This window comes from Coturnix japonica, chromosome 13 (assembly GCF_001577835.2).
Source record: "Coturnix japonica isolate 7356 chromosome 13, Coturnix japonica 2.1, whole genome shotgun sequence".
Taxonomy (NCBI): Eukaryota; Metazoa; Chordata; class Aves; order Galliformes; family Phasianidae; genus Coturnix; species Coturnix japonica.
In genome coordinates, this window is record NC_029528.1 from 6,710,291 (window position 1) to 6,734,386 (window position 24,096).

A 24,096-nucleotide genomic window follows, 5' to 3' on the forward strand; every position below is an offset into this window, starting at 1 on the left:
TCATACTATGGAGATTAACAACCGCTGGCTACCCAAGGAATATAAAATTAGAAAAGACACAGCACAGTTTTCAGCATTTCACCTTTAATAACATCAACTTCTCTACCTTAAGTTTGTGAAAAATATGAAAATGTTTCAATTTGACACTAACTTGAATTTAATTTAAATTTTTAATGCATCTGCATCAATAATTTACCACTTGATCAGCTCAGCGTTACTACAGATGTGAGCCACCTACATCATCATCAATACTTACAGGGTCTTGACAGCTCAGAACCTCCAGGATGCTATTGAGTAATTCAACACAGTACTTCTTCTCTTGGACCTGCTGATCATCTTTCTGTTCCAGTAATTCCTTCAGTTCTTTGGTAATGACAGGAAGCAAAATGTCCCTGCATTCTGAAAGGAAAAAAAAAGTCTTAAGAGCAAATATAAATCAAACATTGCTTGCAAATATATCTTCCTCCAAACAGTGAAACATAATACCCTTTAGCATTCACCGTCAGCTGCGATGTGGAACAGTGCCTCAGGGTTACACTTAAACTTGTGTGATATTTTTCCAAGTTAACAATATTTCTTATATATAAAAAAACAATTCTTTGGTCAATATAAATTGCTTGAATAATGAACGCTGTTTAAGTAGCCCAGAACAAAAGCAAATCAAGGCAGGGACACAGAATTCTCATTATATGAGTGCCAGTAACAGGAAGGGAAGAGGGAAAGGAATTAAAGGGTGAGAAAAAATTGGAAGATTATTAATTCCTGAGTTTTGTAGATGAAACAAGAGAAGTTAGCATTGCAGAAGATTATTTTTATTTCAATTAACAGCTCCTAGCCATATAAGCCAGAAGCATTTAATTGTGTCTTAGGGGCAGATTCATTTCTTTCCTAAGAAACTACCTCCACTATTGATAATGGCACAACATGAATAAATCACAATGGATCTGACATTTCTCTAACAACTCTTCCAAGCTACAAGAGACATTTTATTTGGTGAGTACAGTACAAGCCCAGAAGTAACATAGCAACACTGTATTTCCTATTTGGAGAGTAACATAGACAGAATTTACGCAACTTGTGTTTCAGAGGGAAGACTTCCACTGAGAGGGTGGTGAGGTGCTGGCACAGGCTGCCCAGTGAGGCTGTGGATGCTCCATCCCTGGAGGTGTTCAAAGCCAGGTTGGACGGGGGCCCCTTATTTAGTATTTGATCTAGTGGTTGGCAACCCCACCTGTGGCAGGGAGGTGGAACTTGATGATCTTTGAGATCCCTTTTTAACCCAAGCCATCCTATGATTTTATTATTTCCACCCAACTTTTAAGACAGTTCAACACAGATGGTAAGGAGATGGCAGGAAGGATGGCAGTTTAAAGTGCTAGTTGTTTTTCTGCTTGATAAATGAGGTAATGGGAAGGACTGCTAGCAAAAAAACAAAAACAAAAACACAACATACTCTTTCTTAACATTAAAATACATGGAGAAAAAGAAATAAAAAAAAACAATTCCTTAACATTTTACTGCCTTGTATTTTCTAGAAACTACAATAAAACATGTCGCCTTAAACTCTATCTGAATACAATACATTACCATACAGTGTGAACCCTTTTGCATTTATTTCATCAGCATCTCCCAGAAACATGTTCTACATAAAGATTAGCCCCAAATTCCACCACACTTCACAATGGGAAGTTCCCTTATAAGAGATTAATGAATAAGGTTCATTCAGGTAAAAGATTAAGCAGAGCTGCATTAATTTTGTAACTCCTCTTCCATCATATTCTTCATATTTAATTATTTCTTCTGTGTCAGGTAAGTGAAATTCAAATTTCAGGTCATTAATGCAATAATGTCATTAAAAAAGACATTTGGGTCTCCTTCAGCAAAAACCACAGCTGTGCTTCATTCCTGGCTGCCCCGTATGTGCAGCCAAAATGGTAATAAAAATTTAACACCACTTTTGTCTCCCTTAGGAAACACTACTCTTGATTACCTGGCAAGACTATAGTCACAGCCATCTGTTAGGATTGTTTCATGCCCACTTACACTGGCATGCCAAATTAGTGAGGACATAGATGTCATCTGAATATAGATTTAGAGCAAAGCCTTAAAAATAAAATCAGTGAACAACATCCTTCCAACAAAGAGAGATTTCTGATGGCAGTCAGTGCACAGTTTCAGTGCCATACTTCTTCACAAAGCACATCTGTTCACAACTGCATGCATCTTTCTACTAGAAGTCTTCCTTCTCCATTATTTGACACCTAAATCTTTGTTGGAAGCACAAGAGAGATGAAGCTAAAATTCTATATATCTTTGTCATGGGTAGATCCAAATTTCACAGCTTATATAAGAGCCAAAACACAGAGAGGTGCTGTAGGGTCACCTACAGACTGACTGCACTGCACAAAGCCTTTGTGTATCTGTAATTTATGTATTTTATGTAATTATGTAATTTAAAAATCTGTAACTTACACAGGAAGGAGAAAGACATGGTGCATCTTATAAATCAGCACACATCACTGTATCATGCTGAGCTGATCATTCATACAAATGTCAGAAAGGTTAGATGGCTAAATAGGTACAGTCTTAACAGTCACAGCACACCACCAACTCCAAGCATAAATACAGTGAAATGCAACCACTTCAACACTTCAAGGGATAACTTCAAGTTTCTTTCATGAGCTGAGTAATGTCACTTACTGGAAGGCAGCCAGAGCAACAACTAACACTACCATTGCTGTAGCCAAAACAACATCCTGAGCTCTTGGTGTCTTTTCCAGTTTGCAGTCACTGCAGTCTGCCAGCCTGACACAAATGCTTGTCAGCATGTCCGCCCTGTCAGATTTAAAAGTTTGCCTTCTGTTTGAACAATGGAATATTTATGAATTCCAACATTTTGTTTAATTGATACAATAAATTCTGCTAAAATAAGCAGTAGCTTTGTGCTGACTTCTGCTATATATCTTTCTTCTCTATATTCCACTTGAAGGAGTTAGAAAAAAAAAATCAGTATTTTAAAATGTACATTTATAGGTTAACTGTTAAAACCAGTCCATCTAGCTAGATTCCTTAGATAGATTCCTTCCATATAACAAAGATTTCATAAATACATTTTTTATTCTTAAAAAATAACAGGTCAAGACTAGGAAAAGGTCACAACTAACAAATACTTAAGGAAATAACCAGCACATTACATATTCCTCAATAAATGGAAGAAGTTAAAGGCTTTAATCCTCATGTGTTACCACAAATGCACAGGAACAAACACCTTTAAGCACACATACGCCTTCCTTATCCACATCAAAATGAATACAGGATTTTAAAAGTGCTGCTTTAAGGGTAATGTAACAGTAAAACTACTACTGAATATTAACAAATTGAAAAAAGAAAAAAAAGTGTTTCTTAAAAGAACTTTTTTAAAGCTAGAATAATCAAGACAAGAATGGATCTATAGGAAATACTTCATTTCACTGGAGAACCATTCTTAAGGGGCTGTATGAAAAGTGAGTGTTTTCAGGTTTTTCCCAGTAGCTAAAAATGGGAGAGAGAAGTGTATTATCTAACTCCTACATTTAAGCATTTTAAAATGTTGGAAGTTTGTGCCAAACAGCGCTGGAAAACAACCACAGAAAATGAAAAGCAAAACAACTGCTTAAGCTCTGATATCCATAGGAGTTGCTGTGAAAGTAGTTAAAATCTTTATTCATAACTCAAACTCTGGCAATAATAAAACAGAAAGATGTTTAAACCAAATTATTATTATTCATTCTACTTTCAGCTTTTTTCATAAAAGTTTTGAAGGTAAAAACAGTGATTTTTACATCTTCGATTGGGTGACAGCAGAGAACACAGATGATCTAAAATATATTGAGATCATAGCATTGACATCCAGGTGAGTATTTAAAAGAAAGAACAAGATCAAAGTTACATTCCTTGTACATCACACAATACTACACAATAGGTAGCAGTCCATGTAACAAATTCAAATCTTGAGGAAGAGGGATTCCAAAGAACATGTATGTGATTCTAACAAACATGCTACCAGATATTCATTAAGCTCTTTTTAACTGCCTCAAATCTACCCAGCTCTATTAAATGCAGTCCTCAGTGTCCTGAAGCAGTTTACAAAAAACAAAAACAAAAAACAATGCTGACCAATATCGTAACTTACAATTAAAAAGATGTCAATTTAATCTGTAACAACACGTGCACCATTTATAACATAGATCCAATCAACTTTCAGTAGACTTTCACTTAGTTGAATCTCAAAAATATAGATACACATTGGTATGTGCATTATTTATTAAAGGATAAATCTCGGATCGGACTTAAATCTTTTCTCTTCTAGATCACCATTGCATTTCACACTGATACTTTTCAAGCAGTAAAGTGAAAGCATCAGAATATTCCAACAATGCCAAAATTTGTAATATTCATGTTAATTTTAGGAAACCAATCTAGCTGTTGACGTATGCAAATACACATTTTGTTTAAACAAAGCGTATAGTAGAAAGAATCTTTCCATTAGAAAAACAACTACTGTAATTTCAGCATTCCTTCTGGCACTTGGCAGATTAACCACTACAGATAACATATGTCTCTTGCTGCTGCTCTTCCAGAAATCAGCAAGTCGTTTGCATATGCTGAACATGCAGTAGCCGTGTCTACATCTAGTGATCAAGCGCTCTGGATTTTGGGCTAAGAGACAGAAGCTCTATTCCCAGCCCTGCTGGTGTCCATCTGTGTGACCTACTTAGAGTTTATATTCTTTGGAGTAGATCTCATAGTGTTTTGCTACAGAATAAACTCTTAATCAGGAGTGGACCTCTAGAGAATATTAAGACAAAAGCAGCAGTGTGAATACAGACACATTTTATTATACTTTTAAGCACTTCATAATGATTTCACAGCAATAAAAAGCAGCTCTTCACAGCTCATTTACAAACTTCAACATAACATCAGTGAATACTACATGACCAGCTTATAATTTTCCAAATATTATAGGCTCATAAATACTAACATCATCAGAAAATGCAAGCAATTTGTAAACAGCTATGTCTAAAAATGGTGACTCAAAAACAGAAGTTGCGAGGGAAAAGAGATTATAACACTCATCCTGTCATGTTGGTAGGACCACTTATCCTACCTGACAAAAGCACTCTGTTCTATGACCAACTACAGTGAAAAGTCTTGAGAGCCTAGAATGAAATACCAGCACATTTAGCTTAATTTCAACTATTTTTTAGTTTTTGAAAATATTTCTCTGTTTTTCCAATTCTTCTTCCTTAGGAAATGCTATGACTGTTGATGGATAAAGGAGGGGAAATACCAGTGTACAAAATCTAATTAAATTTAAGATCTATAGACAATACCATTGAGAGTAGAAGTAAATGAACTTAACTGGAATTCTAATGAACTACATGGAAAAAGATTAAGTGCTAAAGCCTTGAGGAAAAATGGATAATCTGAAACATACAAATTAATACACTTCACTGTAATTGGCAATTTAGTTAAGTATATTCCATATTCGCAGAAGAACACTACCTCTTCTAGATAAACGTGAACTTTAGTTAATGATACTGTTAATTATCATGCCGGATCCTATTTTGCGACACACTACATATGCTTCTATTCTTGTTAATTACCTTCCACATCATTGCTTCAAGTAACGAATTAGATATTGCCTACACCCTGCAAACATTGTGGTCAACATGATTAATTTTAGAATGAAAAAGACCCATAATATCTGCACACACTGAACAATTCTTTGTAAAAACAGTGCTCTGAATACTGGATTAGAATCCAAGCTCTAGTTCTTTAACAACTGTATATTAAGCAACAACCATGTTGCTTCATCTACAAAATAAATGCTTGTATATACGGTTTTATCATGTTGTAAATGCACTCATGACAGCATACACCTCTGGGGTAAATTAAATATCTCCCATTACTGTATAGCAACAAAAAGACACAGATAACTCTTCACCCTGCAGCAATCTGTGGAAGCACATGCACTTACAGACTACATTAGGAAGAGAACAGCTCTTCTGCAAATTTCATCTGTCTCTAAGTACCACTAAGGGAATCTAAACTCTGCAGTTCAAATCCACATATCCAACTCCAATATTTACTATTAGTTGATGTGCACATGCCTCTTGCTGGTAAATTTTGATTTTCAATAATTAACTGAAGTCACATATTTCTAACAATTGCAAGATCATAGTGGTTCACATTTGTCAGTAAAGACGTTGACCTAAATAACCTAATTAAGACACAAAGTCCCAGTCTTCCAGTAAGAGCAGAGTCTGCAGAAAAGTAACAGCATACAAGACACAGCATTTTTCCCATATCCTTCTCTGTAAGTATACTGCTGTACTACCTGCTACCGCTGTTGTAAGTGTTGAGTTCCCAGAATCACTATCAGCTAAGCTACAGCACAGCACACTTAGAATTTTTCTTTACCCTGGGTAGAAGTCTCATATATCATAAGCTGCCTTCACAGTGTTTCGCTTCATGTTCCTACTTCACTAGAGTGCTTACAGAGGGGTTCAAAGAACACAAGTATATACATACACACACACACACACCTACATATCTCCATCCAACTAACCATTATATTAGAGGAAAAACATAAAATACTTTCTCTGAGATCCATGTTCTTTGGCAGTACAGATGCTTTGCACAATTGCCATTAGACAAAAACGTTGAAACCCTCTCCAAAGATCAGGCTTCTGGAACTCACACTTCCTTAGTATCAGACAATAGGTTTACTATTCTTATCATTCCCATTATTCGGCAAGGCCGTTAAGAAAATTTTAGAAGAGAACAGTAAGCTCCCAGTTGGGAACATAATATTTCTTAAGAAGTTCAATAAAAAAATGTAGACTTTACTATTAATCTTGATCAGTTCAAGAGAGACCCACCATAAACCAGGAGACCCTAGGCAGTATCAAACTCAAACTTAAAAATCAGGAATTTATTTTGCACTTTGATGAAAAGGTTTTTATGAATGGGACAGCTGTCAGCTTTGAAAGGGCATATCACTGGGGACACTATCCTGCTTGAACATTTCTGCTTGAGTTAAAGCACGTTATGCGTGATAGCTAAACCACAGTTACATAAACAAGTTGTTTGAAGATAGACAGAAAACACCAAACCAGATTTTCTTTCTCACACAAAGCAAATAGCTCTCTGTAATTACTATTCACAGCCGTGACTTAAGAGGACCTACCAGTTCCTTTTCAAAGATTTAAAGATCCTGATGGCAAATGATGGGGACTGTTAGTTCTACTGAATTTCAAACATGAATTACACAAAACAGAAGTCAATATTTTCACTCTCATTTATTTTAAGTCTTAAAGGCATTCAATACTTACCTTGTTTTTTAAACAGGTTGCTGCGTACTATTTCCTTCATGGACTGTACCTTCTGCTTCTGGAGTTTCACTGGTGGAATGCATGTGTAAAACTCATACAGTAGTTGGCTGCATGTAAAGGAAAACTGTCATAAATACACATGTCATGGTTTAATTAAAAAAAGAAAAAACAGCAAGAGCAAAATGCTGTGCAGTTCTAAACATTTATTTCTCTTTAAGATTTTGACTTATTTCTCCTATCATAATCACTTCGATCAGAAGTTAGAAAGATGACTCTTTTTTCCCAATGCAATAAAGATATCATTGTATGTGTTGGAGGCAATTCATCTTCAACAAATAAAGGTATTTATTTCAAGCTGTTAAAATGAGATTTGGTTCTCTTTAATAGAATTTATTTGAGAAGAAATAAAAAACTGATAAGTTACTCCCCTTGGACATTTCACCGAGTTACTGCTTAACAACTTAATATATTACTGCTAAACAACCTCAATATTATAAACCAATGAAATAAAGAAATAAAAAAAATCAATTCATAATAATGTATTCCAGGTAAGAATTAGTGTGTCACATTGTATTCCACATTACACATGACCATATGATACATTCATGAAATGTTCAGAATCAGCTCACCTCAGTAACTTGGCATCAAACACCATTTCAACATCATGAAGAACTGAAGGTATGTACTTTAAAGCAGCAACCTGAATCGAAACACAGATTGTGCTAATTTAGTAAGTTTATCTGTGCATGGAGCAAACACAAAACAAAGCACTGAATATAAACACTGAAACAGAAGCACGTGAAACAAAGTGATAAATTTGGACTTCTTCTGTCAGGCTTTTTACATGACATTTTAATAGAATTTCATCATGGAGTGTTTTGGGGTTTTTTTGTTTTTTGTTTTTTTCTTTAACAAAGATTCAATTGCAATGCAATAGTTGGTTGCCAAGAGAAACAACACCAAGAGACAGCCCTTTCTCTAAAATAAATCAGCTGTTTTCTGTTCTTTCTTCAGCTGAAAACTGGAATTTCTTTTTGCCACATACATTTGTGACTATCAAAAATAAGACCATGGTATGAAAATTTTGCTCAGAGGGTAAAAGCTACAGCTAATCTGTGCTAGATCCCTAAAGGGACATCCACATTTTCATTTTTTCACTCCAGGACTGTGTGCCAAAAATGATATAAATTTATCTTCTCCTGACCTTTTCTACTTCAACTTTATTAAGAAATGTTGTCTTTCAATAAATGACAGTTACAGAAGAGAAACAAACAATAAGTTTACCTAACAGTGTCTTACCCTTAATTTTAATAAGCAAACAAACAAACAAAAAAAGAATAAAGTACCACATAAGAACATATTATAAAAATCATAAACAGACTCATTTTGTTTTCATAAACACCAACCTGCAACAAAATGGTAGTTTTATGTTGACTTTTCATCAGATTGTTGATGGATTCAAACAGTCTCCTCATAGATTCTTCAAATTCTGTTTGTTCTTTGCCTTCATACAATCTGTTGAGACAGGCACCAGGTTATCATTTCAGAGTTAAAAAAAAAATGATAGCAGCACTGTGGTGTAATTTTTCTACATCCACTGCCTTCATTCTTCTGCACATCCTTTAGCCTATGCCTAAATAGCACTCTAAACAATATGCCTTATCTGTTCACCTGCGTCTTTCCTATAAATTCCGAATTGACTGAGAATTTCCATGTTCTATGCAAGCTGCTGAACACAGAACAAACACCCAGCTTTGACTCATCTATCACAATGTTTGGCCATCTGTTGGTCTTAGGCCAAGCCATCTGATGTATGGCATTAGATGTAATCAGGCTTTCAAACTAGCTATTTATTACATATATCTCTGTGACTTACACTGTAAATCAGACAGCAATTATTTGAGGATTGTCACTCCAAAAAAAATGTTATATCAGCAAGGTCCATACCTCAGGCCAGTCACAGCATCAGAAAGTTTTAGTGTTTTCCTTGTAAAAAATAATTCTTTTACTGATTCACAGGTCTGTTATTCTGTGATATTGCACTGATAGTTAAATGGCAGTAACATGGGTACTTACTGTGAAAATAATGTCCTGGATCTAACAATGAATTTGAAAACATATTCTAGTGCCTTCAGAGTTCTTAAGATAGGTTCACATTGCTCTCCTCGGCTAGAAATATCCAAGTAAGTCTTCAGAACACTCATTAGTTTCCTGTAGTTAAGAAAAACTTTTTAAGATAACCTCTTTTGACAACTCTGTGTGAATATTTATGCTTAATCTAGCACACACCACATTTATTTTTATGTTTATGTCACATAAATTATATCAGTAGAGAAGAAATGAGGAGGAAATTCTTATCTGCACAAACAAGAAAGCAATCTGAAATCTCAAATCAGCAGCATAAGTTCAAACAATTCTGGAAGCATCTTTTAAAAAGGTTTTAAATGATGTAAACTTAATCCTAATGTGGCCATAAGGAGGGATGAGATAATAGCCATAGTTGTTGTTCTGTTAGTTTATTTTTACCCATAGATCAACAAAGGGATGGGAACGTGCTGTTCCCTACCATAAATAAACAAAAACAACAACAAAAAACAAACTAGCACTTCTTGAAAAAAAGTAACAGTTAACCAGCTCTGCTGATGAAACTTTATGAAGTGAATAATTGTATTTTGACATTTTCACATGAAAATAACAACTCCAATAACCAGCTAATGCACAGAATACACACATACACATAAATACATGTATATGTAACAGACACATCCTCAGCCCCAGTGTACCATCCTATTTCCAACAGCAGTACTAAAATTCCATAATCTCATCCCCTCGGGCACCTGTGGCACAATACCCAATGTGTTTTTCTATTTATTCCTCTGTATTGCTTCTCTGAATTCACAGCTCTGTACTGACTTGCAATAAAATTTATCTAACTTATGTGCAATGTCAGTCCACTCAGGGTTCCTCAATTCTCAATGTTAAGTCATCCCAGAACTCTATAAACAAGGTCCAAATGGATGACTAAATATAAACAGAAAGAAGACATCACAGTTTGGCCAAAAGACCATATCATCTCATTGTCTGAACTCTTTGTTTTTGGCTCAAAGCTTGCTTTCTGAGGCATTTCTTGCAATAAGACTGACTTATCTAGGAGATGAGAGGTGGGTGTTGCCATGTGGCAGTCAGCATCACTGGGTGGACTACTTTACATTTGAAAGCATTTCTTTGGAGCTGTTTGCCTCTGGAAGAGAGTGCTCATGACTGCTGACTGGTGGAAGACCTGGCCTGGTATCAAATAACTCCAGCTTACTATGGGAGACAGGGGGATGATACCACTGTATTCTGTGAAAGTAAGGTACAAGTTGGCACCTCCATGCTCCCTCTTATCTTCTGGCAAGGCCTGGAAGATGGGGACAAAAGGATTTCCTGCTGAGATCCAAAATCCAGCAGCTGTCACTCTAAAAGGAGCTGACTCAACCACTCTGGAACTAAGATCCATAGATTCAGGCAACTCTAGCTACCAAGAATGACAAAACACCAAGGATAAAAGCAGCGTCCTACAGTCAATTCATCCTTCCCACAAATCTAGGGACACATTCACATGAAAGAAAGTGCAGCTGAAATATGTCTGAGGCACAGCATGTCCTTCCTAACTATGAATTAGATGATACACAGTTATCTCTATGTCATACATTATTTTTAAAACAGAATTCATCTTTCACATGCAATGAACCAATGATGCCAAGAAAACTCAAGATTTTAGGAACAACCATAACATGATTTTAACTCTGTAATTTTGATTAAATCATAAGAAAATACCAGTGAGGAAAGTCTTAAGTGTACTTTAAACAAGTTAGGCTGACCTGAGAGCTTCCATACCCAACCTCCTCTACTTCCACAACAGTAGAAAGCATTAAACTGCATATGCTAATATGGAATGAAAGACAAATTAAGACCATGCAGTTTGTTGCTTGAGCTTTCTGAAACCAATAAGGCTGACCCCAGCTTTCCTGGAATGTGAGAAAGGATTGAATGTGCACTGCAAGCAAATTTACGTTCTAATGTACCATCTGAGGCACTTTTCATTCTGAACTGGAACTGCTAAATATCCAGCAAAGAACAGAACAATATGTTCTCAACTATTCCAAGCTTTCAGCTAAGATCTTTCATCTATTATTCAAATCCTCAATTAGAGTTCTGTTTCAATCTGTCATCCCAGTGAATAGTCAGAACAAGACTTCAGGCAGATGAAAAATATCTATCTATTCATCCATCCTGTTAGCACTTCCCAGAGACAAACAGAAACTGATGATCTTGCTTCGTAAGACAAAGGAATTTTATCCCACCATCACCTGAGAAGGAATCTAGTATTCATTTTACTGCCTAATGTATCTCTACTGTTTCTGATCTCTACTGATGTTAATCTTCCCATTTCAGTATTATCTTGAAGCTCCATAAAATCCACAAAATTCTGTCCATGACTCTATTTCCCACTGGCATAACTGCAGTAAGACTTCAATTCACAACAGATAATGTAGCAAAAAACAAATTCCATTTCAACTGTGCCTAAGAATTTCTGGTGCAATACTGGACAGTGAATTGCATATGAAGAATTGACAGTTCACAACCATTTTTTTTCCCTATGAGTTTTGCTGTAAGACAATATGTGGAAACACACTTAAGTGGTTAAGGACATTCCTCACCTAAAGCACCTCAGGTTAAAAATGTAAATGCAAATGGAGAGGACCTACAGCACAGAATCTTTTACGAATTTCACAGGATATAAATGAAGTACAGACATAGCAACATAATCCACACAAGAGAAAAATGAACATCAAAACATCATTTAACCCCAAGCCCATCTTTTTGTTAATTAATTTTACTTATAATAATTAACTATTTATCATAGGCCTTTCCATTTCCAGATAAGCAAGCAGCAGTATCACAATAACTTATAATTACATCAGAAAATTCAGAAATAGGATTTACTCTCCTTTATTCGATTGCAGAGATTTTAGAAGAAATAAAAAGGAAAACAGAAACCAGAACAACTTACTTGTATGCCAAGGTTGCACTAAAATGCTGTTGGATATATGCTTCCAAAACAGTGTTAAAATGTTGAAACTTACGGTCTGCAATGAGTCCTATGATATATATCTAAGTAGAAGTAGATACAATTAGCAATTTCCATGAAGTCACAGTTTAAATGAAAACATTAAGTCTGTTAAAACACTTGTGATAATTTAGAAGTTTCATAGGTTTAAAAGAATTGTTATCTAGATAGTAATATCCTGTTATCTTGTTGAGAATTTAAGGCCAATTTCTTGAGATAAGCAATTTGATATTCATTCACATTCATAGAGTTTTTTACTTTGACAGATCTTTCGTTGTCGGTTCTTACCAGTGCATCAAAGACAAGGATATCATACTCATTACTGTGGGAATGTTCCATCATGATGTTAAACAAGGCATCCAGAGTATCCTGGAGAAACTATAAAAAACATTAAATCATAAGCTGACAACCAATTCAGCTTGAAAAATGCACAGCTGAATTTACAGATGGGCAATTTTGTTTTCCCCAAGTTGGAATTTTTAGAGACCTTTGCTGAAACATCAGATAAATTCCGAACACACTTCTGAAGATTTTGGCTCTACTTTCTTTAAATGATGAACTGAAATTCTCAGATGTGAACAAGCAACAATACACACTTAGCTCAAAGCTTATGGAATTCAGCTAAAAATATTCTATTAACTACAGATAATTATCTAAAACAGCATTCCTAGTTCCTTAATGATACAAATTACTAGTTGCTACTGTTACCCACAGAAGGTGATTAAAACCACACTTCTTCTGTGGCCTGATTCAAAAACCCTTTAAACTGAAGGAAAGCTCCTCAGTGAATGGACAATCCAGTGTTGGGGGTGTTATTCTGCTGCTGTTGGCAGGGTTTTTCCAGAGTGGAGAGGGATTATTTGTTTTTGTTTTCCTTGTTTCTTCCGGAGTAAATTCACCTTCCTCCCAAAGAAACTCAAGAGAGATGCCTTACTGCTTTTATTTAATTAAACAAAACACAAACAAACAAACAAAGATTCCTAATCTGAAAACTGCAGTCCTAGTTAGTTTGATTAAATCTAACAAGGACTACTCATTCTTCTCTCATTTCAGATTTGAGAGCAAAATTCTCCTTTCAAATTTATCTTATAACCAATTTTGGTCATTTTGGAGACTACAGTTTCTTTTTCTTTCTCCATGAGAATGGAGAACTTATCTTAAATAGGATAATTTACTCTTATTTCAGAAACGTTCTGCATATTTTACAGCAGAACACAATTAACCAAACCCCGAAGAAGACAAAATGAAAAGCCTACTACCTTAGGTAGAATCAGCCACAAGAGAATCTGAAAGGATAGTTCTAGAGAAAAAGAGGTCTCCATGCTTCATCAATTTCGAGTTCTAAGCACATGTCTTTATCAGATGTAAGCTTGTGATCATGCATGTTTATACGTACACATCCACATATGGAGCATAAAAAACTAGTTTAAGTTAAAGACCAGAAAGCTAATGAAAGCATTCAGAAAGGAATCCAGTATTGCACTGTTACCCAGTATTTGCAAAATACCAACAACAAAAGATATACTTTCACAACTTCCTCTCCATCCACAATCTTCAGTTTTTCCAGGTTCTCCTGCAGCAGCTCTGGCTTCATGCGCCACTTCAATAGACCTAATAAGCCCACTATCAAAAAAACAAATGGACAAACATTAAAATTCAAGATGTGATCTTTCATCTGTGTGGAAACGTTCTTCCAAAAACTTTGACCTATGTGGAAGATACATACCATTCTGAGTTAGCTTTGTAGAACAAACAAGAGTTGAAATATAAAACGCATCTCGTGAGCTTACTGAGAGCCCACCTACGATACTTGAGTTTCTGCCTAGGGTTGCTGCTTTATTTTCTATATGTAGACGTGTAGAAGGCAATGTCAAATATGCACTAGCATCCTCCATTTTTTTACTGTCACCCTGAAAAACAACATAGCATTTATCACATATTTTACACCATGGAATTTAAAAATAAACTTACTTTGTACTTCCTGCAAAAGTAAACAAAAACTACATTTATACAGCTTTAATTAATTAAATATATATATATATATATATATATATATATATGCAGAGTCAATGTAGGAATTAATTAGATGAAGCTTTATAACCAACACTAACTAGTCATACAATATGGTTACCACAATAATTTGGTATAAATATTTACCAATTTGGTCTCAGTAAAAAGCAAACAAATAACTATGTATTAGCATTATTTTTTATTGGAGAATGTAAACAACTTTCAGTCGCATGCATCTCACTTGCTATTTGGTATGGCAAACTAGGTTACTGAAAAAAAAATCTAACCCATACAATGGGGGAAAAGAAAATAATTAAGTACCTTTAGAACTAACAAATCATGGATGCCATCTTGAAGAGTTGTTCCATCCTCCTTCATTAGCCTTATGTAGGCCATTGCAAAATTCTTTTCGCCTTTGTCTTTAGCTGCAAAACCAATATTTGCAGTTGACTATCAATCAATTAATCGTAACTCACAAAAGTATAAACCCCCTACTTACACTCTTGAGATGACCTGTGTCTGAACATGAAGCGCAGATGCACCCTTTGCATGTCTTCAATAGGAACTGCTACCTTTAAGAAAAGCAGAAAATAAATTTTGTGATCAAATTCTTTTCCACATCCTTGAGTAGAATCTCAGAACGTCTGCTTTATTCCTTAATTACCATTCCTACTTACAACAACAAAATATGCAACTGTTAATAATAATAATGGATGTGGTGCTCAGGGATATGATTTAGCAGAGGGTTGTTACAGTTAGGGTACTATGTTAGGCTGCGGTTGGACTTGATGATCTTTGAGGTCTTTTCCAACCTGAGTAATCCTATGATTCAATGCTAAAGCCCACAATGCTAAAACTTCAGACTTTAGACTCCATTGTGTTTATTTACAACTCAACTTCCCTTTAAAATTCTGACTAAATAATATTCTTCACTTTTACTACACTTTCTGAGTCGATTTACTGTTAGCAATTCTATGTAAACTATCTCATATGAGCAGAAACACAAATGTAAAAGCATTTCTACTTCAAAAAACACTTGAATTCCCCTCTATCCTCAGCTGCACACCTGCCTGTAACAGCAGACTCACTGAACATGGCAATATCACCTTCAACAGACGCCTTTAAGTGCTTCAGATCGTGCTATCTAGCCTCTGATAAGCTTTTTAAGAACTACTTCTAGAAGCTTCTGGGCATTTTCTAGTTCTAGGTACTTAAAGCTAGATTTGATAACTATTAGCCGATACTATTATTTTTTTTTGCCATGCAACTTAAGCTTTTATCCCCGTTTTATCCTCACTCGAGGCACCACCAAGCGAAGACAACGCACTGCGAGGCTCTCAGAGCTCTACCTTTAAGGTCTCCATCCAGCGCGGCTGTTTGACCTGGTAGTAGAGAACCGATCGATATTCACTGACGGGTTTGTCCCCTGCTCCCAGGCAAACGGCGTTCTGACAAAAGGGGAGAAACAAACACTCTTTAGCGGCTCGTTAACTTGTGTAAATCGTTGTGACTCGTGGAAAACCAACCAACCCATCCCTCCTCCAGACAGCAGATTTTACCTCAGCGCCAGGCGGGAACGGGCGCGAGCCCTCAGTCCATGGCGGTGCTTCTCTGCGGCTCAGCCTGAGTAGGCGAGATGAACCCTTACCCGCTGAACAGACCCCACAATTAGGACTAGGCTGCCCCAAAACGCTGCTAGACAGGAGATCATGTTTTCCAAGCCTCAGAACACAAGAAAAACGAACGCCCTACCACTAGGCGGTGGTGTACAGGGCTACGCTATGGGCTGTGAGAAGAGCAAGGTAACGAGAGGGCCAACATTTCTCTCAGTTAAAAGGGAAGGGACACAACGTAACAATTAACAACTTAATTTTTCCATTGAGTTCTCCCCTGACTCTAAAATACTCAATTCTAGCAGAATCACAGAAGTTCATTGAGGGTTCATTGAGATAAGTACCTCAATGAACCTGAGGGTCATTGAGATACTCATCTCAATGAACCCTGTGTACCAAAGGTGATTTCTGAACTAGAAGTTGTATATACACCAATACCATATCCTATATTTCCCCCCAATGTTTTATTTTCCCCTTTCAGCCTAAGTTTAATTTCTGTATTTCCTTTCCCTATAGCCATTCGGTGAATGATGTGAATCTTCAAACACCAGGAACAAGAAAAGAAAGGTGAGATTCTTATAATGGAAGGTTTCTAAGGCCTGGTCTCTGCAACTTAACTATAGAAAGGTAAGTCTCACGTCCACAAAGGGAGATTTTTCTGTGTTTATGTACAAACTTGTTCAAATGTGTTCTGTGACATTTACTTAATACAAGAGGCCTTTTACTCATAGCAGTAGATGTTCTTCTTAGCCTCCCAATTGAAACTAATTTGATACATAAACAGAGTCCACAAATGTTTAATGTTTAAATGTTTAATTCCATGTTTAATGGAATATTTCTTTTTGTCTGAATTACAGGTAACAAGAATAAGAAATATTGAAGTTTTTATAAATCCATAGTTTTAGAAGTTTACTGCTGCACATTTCATTTTGGAGGCTAAAACAGAACAACAGCTGCTTTCTTTAGTAATTGTATTCAACAGTATCTCAATGAACGCTGGAAAATTTGCTTAAAAGTGTGATGCATATTGCCTCCAGAAGAGAGGCATTTATTTGAACATCTGTCAGATATCAGACAAGGACAACTATATTTTCTGCTGGCATTTGGAGAAAAGCTCCACCTATGGAACTGAACATACATAACACTGAAATGCAAGATTTAATGGATTGCAATATATTAATTTCTTGAAAGAATATTGTGGCAGGTATTTTAAGCATATTATCTGTGGCTGCAACCAACGGAAGTTACTGAAGTCTATTTCACAACAGTTATCTCCTGTACATGGGAGTTATATCATAGAAAGGTTTAAAGAAAACTTAAAGAACATACAGTTCCAATCCTCTGCCATGGACAGAGTTGCCAACCACTAGATCAGGCTGCCCAAGATCCCACCCAGCCTGGCCTTGAATGCTTCTAGATATGGAACATCCACAGTGTTTTTGTGTGACCTGTTCCAGCACCTCACCACCCTCTGAATAAAAAATTTCTTCCTAACTGCCCTCTTTTAGTCTAAAGCCATTCTCTTTTGTTCTGTCACTATCTGACTGTGTAAAGTCACTTCCCTTTCTGCTTCTGAGCATCCTTCAAGTGCTGAAAGACCACAATGAGGTCTCCCCAGAGCCCTCTCTTCTCCAAGCTAAATAAGCCTGACTCCCTCAACTTTTCTTCATACAGGAGTTACCCCAGCTTTCTGGTCATCTCTGTGGCTCCTCTGGACCCATTCCAACACCTCCACACACTGCATGTGCTGTGGAGTCCAGGTTTGGTTATATTACTCCAGATGGAGCTTTATAAGGGCAGAGTAGATGTGGACAATCACCCTCTCTCTACTAGCCACCTTTCTTTTGATGCAGCCCAGGATACTATTGGCCTTCTGGGCTGCAAGTACACACTGCTGGCTCATATCCAGCTTTTCATCCACCCCAGGACCCCCAAGTCCTTCTCCATAGAGAAGGTGTTCTCAGAGTTATGCTTCGTGAGCAGGACTCCTAGTTGCTATGTGGATCCTAGGTAGTACATGTGTTTCAGATTTTCTGTATTCAGGCTTTGAAGCTGTTTTTTAGGTCAAATGTTTAGCTGTAATTCATAAACAAATTGACATCTCAGCAACTCATGAAGTACAATGAGCTTTTCTAGTTTTATTTTATCTCAGGAAGTGTCAGTATGATTTCACCCTCATGATTTAAAGAACAGTATGAAGCTCATAAGGTCAAAAATTCCCCTGAATGCTGAACTGGTGTTAAACTGTCTTTAGGAAAAGACAGAAATTCATAAAAATAGACTAACAAAAAGACACTGTAAATATTCATGCTGAGCATGTGACCTGTCCATACTGCTCTGGTCTCACTTCTTTATTTGCCATGTACTTCACTGAAGGAACAAACAGGTTTTTTTTGGCACAAACCCAGGGTTTATGTGGAAAAAAAATGGTACTTCACACATTTAAATGCACAAATATATCCCTCCATGAATTCCCACCAAAAAAAACCCTGGGAGTTACAATGCAGTAATTGTCAGAAACAGCTTTTAATCTGTTTGCTCGTTAAGCATAGCTAAAATAGGTCATTCATATTTACTTCTCCTTTCCAGCAGTTTTACAGTATTATGTAAGACATTTATAGGATTTGAATATATCCATTACAGTCAACATCATAAAACTCATCTATTAAAAGATGTCAAGTTTGGAAATAAAGTTTTTGTATAATGGTGTTTCAATAGAATTTGTAAGATGTTTTAAGGCTTACTTCTTGTAAGAACTTTATGTTTGTATGTCCATCAAACAGGAAATAAACACAGAACAACTTACTGGTATGGTTTTCCCTTCTTCATCACAAACGCACATTATTACTTCCACACTTCTCTGAGTTGTTTTATTGTATTTATCAAAATCTCCATACAGCAGTGTAATATAAATGTCATTTCTTATGTCTCCTAAAAAAGAAATGAAAACTTACGAATAAGAATGCTGTGAGAACATAGGGTCAAATGACCTTCACAGTAATATTTCAACAGTGAAACAGACTGCCATAGAAAATGTCTTATTTTCCACTGGAGCTTAAATTTTCAGCCCTTTTATTTTTAGCTAAGATAGTACGATGAGCTGCGCGATGGACTGAAAACAGCTTTCCTGAAAGTGACTTTAATTTACTCTCGTCCTGCACTGACACCTGCTGGTGAGATGACAGAAGGATGCCGTTACTGGCCAAGTACTCTGGCCAAGTACACAGCTGTCATTCTAGAAGGAACTTCATATCTTAATTGTCTTATGTGAAAAGATTTCATGTTCTCCTGTTAGTTAGCTCATTTTTTGCATAATTATTGAATAAAAGACAGTGGTAAGTTACAATAAAACTAAGGTTAATTTAAGATTCAAGTAATCATATACAATAATCTATTTAACAAACAAAAAAGGTATGTTGAAGGAATTCAGATTATCCTTTAATGTCTTTTCTGTTTAAGTACTCTCTAACATTTTCCAAGGATGTCACTGTTTTATGTAAACCTCTAGTTTTGAGACTAATTCGACGTGTACAGTGAATTCTACAGACTGAGTTACTTATTACAGATATCAGCAATCAAGCCTGTAGCTGATGTTCATTAACCTAAGAAATGACAAAAACAACCAAATCAAAAACAAACAATACAGAAACAAACAAACAAACCCTCCCATTATGGAACAAAGCACCTCCTACCTGGCATGATTATTTCGGGAAATCCCAGCTTTCTAGCAACAACTGTTGTTCTGTCTACAAGATGCGGATAGTCCTTCCTCGTTTGAATCACATCTCCAACAAGCATTTTCACTGTAACCCAGAGACCTATTAAGAGGGGAAGGAAAAAAAAAAAAAAAGGAATAAAAAAGGAATGCATTTATACTAAAAGAAAGGAAAACAAATCTAAACTAAAAGCCCACCTATATTCAGATTATGCTATTTTCTCTTGACCAAAATAATAGGAATTCACTTCTTCTGCTTTCCTTCACTGGAAATAAATGCTTATAGTCCAAAACGTTATCTCTTAATTTAATTAACCTACAATCTGCAAAAAAGTTATGATTCTTCCCTGCCAGCTTGAAAGTTCACCCATGTCTGTGGTGTTATAGTGAAAACATAGAATCATAGAACATAAAAGCCTTACACTAAAATCTTAACAGTATAAAATGAAGTTCCAATGAAATCACTTGTTACTTGATTAAAAAAAATATATATGTACTTCACCTTGTCCACCACTGTCTCCTTTTGATGCTGTGATTTTGCTTAGGAGACTGTGTAGAAAGTCACTCTCTGCCACTACCCTGCAGGAATAAAAACAGTGACTACTGGGAGTTAAGCAATAAATGTCAACCCACAGATGACAAACAGCCTCAGTTCTCCTTGCTGTACCTGACATTACTATGACACAATTTCATCATCTCTTAGACTGAGTTACAGAGACCATTCATGCTACATATAAGTAGACTAAAGTGAAAAAAGATGAAGTCAGCGACCTGAGGGACTGTGGTCTGTGACAGGCTGACCACAGTATGGAAGCCTGTCCTTTTGTAGGACAGCACAACCTGAATGCATACAGCAACATGCCTGTCCAGAGCAGTTTCCACAATGAACAACCTGACAAATAAATTTCAAATTGATTTAAGTGACTATTGAAATTATGTACAAATTCTCACATAGCAAATAACTTGGATCAAATTACAAACAAGTGAAATATGCTGGGATTTTGACAAGCTGATTTTCAGAATTAAATCTATTCTCCACAGCACATAACAGCTATGTAGAATGTGCAAATACATTTCCAGTGAATACTGATATCCAGCCATTTAATTTATGAGTATCACATTTCTAGACAGCTGGTCTGCCCACCTATAACCTCCAAACATTACTTTCAAGATAGCTAACGTGATGATTTCACTGCTTTACTTCACAATTCTTACTAAGAATTTTTGCAGATTTAAAAAAGGATCAAGCACATAAATTACTAATTATTCAAACTTGCAAAGGTTACTGCATTGGATATAGAAGAATTTAACTTTTGCTGTGGTTGTTATTGTTAAATAGCTGACTCATAGAAAACAGTTGTAGCAATCTAGATTTATTTAACGTGCTATGTAATTCCTGTCAAGCCTTAAATGCCTTCTTAAGTGATACTTAAATAATGGACATAAAGACAACATAAAAACATTAAGATGAAAAGTTATTTTTTCTTGAGGCATTTTACGGGTCATTTTGCAGCCAAAGATGCATTGAAGTTTTTGTGCACAGTAAGAGGATACTTATGACTATCTTACGGATGAAAAGGTATGAAATGTTGCTTCTCTTCATCACTTTCCGCTTTTCCTTTTATGATATCTGTAATATCCATGACTAGAAAAATAAAGGAAAATTAACAAAACATATTATGGCATTGCTAAATATCTCCTTCTGTCCATTAATACTGTATATTATATATACTTGTTCCCCAAGCTAAATACAGATTTTCATCAGCAAGCAGTGTAAACCAATGGGGGTAAAATTGTGGAGCAGTTTCTAGTGCAGTGTGTGCTCTACAAACATGTGTCTATGTGAGGACAGAATTACTTTCATTTTAGTCTGATCCTGTGAACAAAGTGTGTACATTCAAATTAGTTGTGCTGTTGGCACATAATCAGTGGTTTTATTTTATCCACTCTTAGTAGTACTCTGGTACTTAGGAAATTAAATTCAAAAGCGTAATTCTGACATGAACTAAAATACTAATGTAGATTCAGCCTTTTCAGACTTCAACCATTACAGATGGAAGATAGTTTATATGTCTATATTAGATTCTGTCATGCTGTTGTAGATTCTACTGCCCAGGCAATTATAAGTTAATTCCTGCTTCAGATAGAGAACACAAGACTTCATTTACCTGCCACTCCAAAAGGCCTTCTTAGTCCTTGTGTGTATTTCTTGGAGTTACTGTCTTTAAGATCCATCCTTCCAACTCGGATTATTTGACAAACCAAATAAACCTTATCTCTGCTAAGGTCTTTATTTCCAAGATCCTAAGATTAGAAAATAAAATAAAAAAAAGATAAAATGTTATTTGGGGAAGAATTAGGTTGTAAAATTTAAGAAGGAACTTCAGTAATTACGTGAGTCTAAATAATCAGTGGAAAAAAATTAACACCACAACAACTTGAGTTCACATAAAGGATGAAAAAGTCTGAAACACTAAAGTTTAAAGCAAATGTAAGCTAAGACATATAAGGAAGAAATCAGTAGCTACAGCAGTTAAATATCAAATAAATCAGTTAGTTGAGAAGGCAGACATTAGAGAAAAGGTACAAACTGATTTCAAGAAAGTATGAAATCTCTGTCATAAGGCACTCAATGACTGGTCATTTCACTCTGTTTCTAAGATAACTTCTGTTTCCTTCATCATCTTGCTCAATCCTCTGACAGAAACCACAGAAAAGAGACAGTCTGATTTGAAAATAAATATAAGGAAATCTGAAAAACACTTACTGTAAACACTACTTTCAGATTGTTGAGCATATCAATTTCCTTTGGAAAGCCTTTGCTCCCCCATCTCACCAAGTAGTTCTCACTGTTTTGAAGAAAAGTTTCTTATTATCATGTGATTTTAAAATTCTTCAAAGTATGAAAAAAGTCACGTAACAGACAACAGCCTGCACTGATTGTACGAAGCTAAACCTAGACCAAAAGACAATAGTACTGTACAAAACACCATCAGTAAACTTTGTAAATAACTTGAACATCAGACAAAACAGCACCCTTTTAACACCATGTGCTGTTTGATAGAGACCATCAGCAAATCTTACTCCCCCTTTTAATGTATACATCCTTCATGTTTTTATCTTTCACCTAATTTTCAGCACTTTATTTCACACACAACAGAACACTTCCCCCATCAAGAAACTTAAGAAATCAATCCAGTGACATCGTAAGTCATTCTTCCAGTCACCTACTGATATAGATGCAATGAAAACAGTTTTTATTATTGTCATCTATACAGATTGTCTGGCAAAAGAAATCAAGATTCCAGACTCAGGCTTGGACCTGACAGTTGCCAGAAGACAGTTTCAGTCTATGACTACTTCCTCCTCATAGAGCCAAGGAAGGTCAGAGTACTTGCAAAGTACACAGAGAGGCTATTGAATCTCCATCTTTGGTAATAATGCCATGACAAGACAAGGCCTTGAACAATCTGACCAAAGACAGCCTTGCTTTGATAGGCACGTTGGACTAGGTGGCCTCCAGAGATTCCTCCAGTCTAATTCATTCAACTTTATGGAGCTATATAATAGGAGGGACAATCCGGTTCTGTATTCTGGCACACCAGTGCAATTTCACGTGAACTATTAAGGAAGCAATCATACTATATTTAGAGAGGCACGTTTCCACAAAAGAAGGATCCCCATCAATTTCTCAAGACAATCTTAAGGTTACCTTTTGATTACCAACAAGGACAGTCATCTCTGGAGTTTGCATATTTCCCTCTTTCACTTCTCCTTTTAAAACCAATTTAACAACTGCCTCAGACTCTCCCTAATATGACTGCCTTTGGCTGGTTTGGCAGTCTTATAAACCTCAACATGTGATGGCTCAGTTACTATAACCACCACATGAAGTTTCTTTCTCCTAAAATCTGTAAAAGCTTTTAAGGAAAAAAACCCAAACAAATACATTGTCTTTACTTGTAATAAAAAGTCCCACCAACAGTACTATAATAATGACTATTTCTAATTAGAAGTGGTCTGACAACTCTCAAAAACTCTGAAATGCTTATTCCAGAAGTTGGCTTTCAGAATATCTGGGATCCCTTACCCTGGAGTCTTTGAGCAACCAGCAACTAAATCTGTCCACACTTTCCCTTTTTTTTTTCCCCCTGATTTTCTTCCCTTTATTTATGTATCCTTTTCATTATTAACATGCTGGCAACTATTGTGCTTCTTAGTGGACAGCTTCTATCACTATTATTTTTTCTTACATTAAAAAAAAAAAAA

At 35.9% G+C, this 24,096-nt stretch overlaps 1 protein-coding gene across 1 annotated transcript in view; it reads right to left on the reverse strand.

Moving 5' to 3' along the window:
* Positions 1-24,096, reverse strand: part of DOCK2 (dedicator of cytokinesis 2) — a 121,050-nt gene that overhangs the window by 84,442 nt on the left and 12,512 nt on the right. Inside the window, exons 9-26 of the mRNA XM_032447425.1 lie at positions 22,595-22,676; positions 21,996-22,131; positions 21,397-21,472; positions 20,330-20,406; positions 19,805-19,930; positions 18,919-19,043; positions 15,849-15,947; positions 14,999-15,071; positions 14,821-14,924; positions 14,216-14,399; positions 14,015-14,112; positions 12,778-12,867; positions 12,433-12,533; positions 9,453-9,587; positions 8,783-8,891; positions 8,006-8,076; positions 7,377-7,483; positions 257-399 (exon numbers count right to left, since the gene is read on the reverse strand). Of these exons, the coding sequence (XP_032303316.1) occupies positions 257-399; positions 7,377-7,483; positions 8,006-8,076; positions 8,783-8,891; positions 9,453-9,587; positions 12,433-12,533; positions 12,778-12,867; positions 14,015-14,112; positions 14,216-14,399; positions 14,821-14,924; positions 14,999-15,071; positions 15,849-15,947; positions 18,919-19,043; positions 19,805-19,930; positions 20,330-20,406; positions 21,397-21,472; positions 21,996-22,131; positions 22,595-22,676 (1,936 nt within the window). The remainder of the gene's footprint in view (positions 1-256; positions 400-7,376; positions 7,484-8,005; positions 8,077-8,782; positions 8,892-9,452; positions 9,588-12,432; positions 12,534-12,777; positions 12,868-14,014; positions 14,113-14,215; positions 14,400-14,820; positions 14,925-14,998; positions 15,072-15,848; positions 15,948-18,918; positions 19,044-19,804; positions 19,931-20,329; positions 20,407-21,396; positions 21,473-21,995; positions 22,132-22,594; positions 22,677-24,096) is intronic.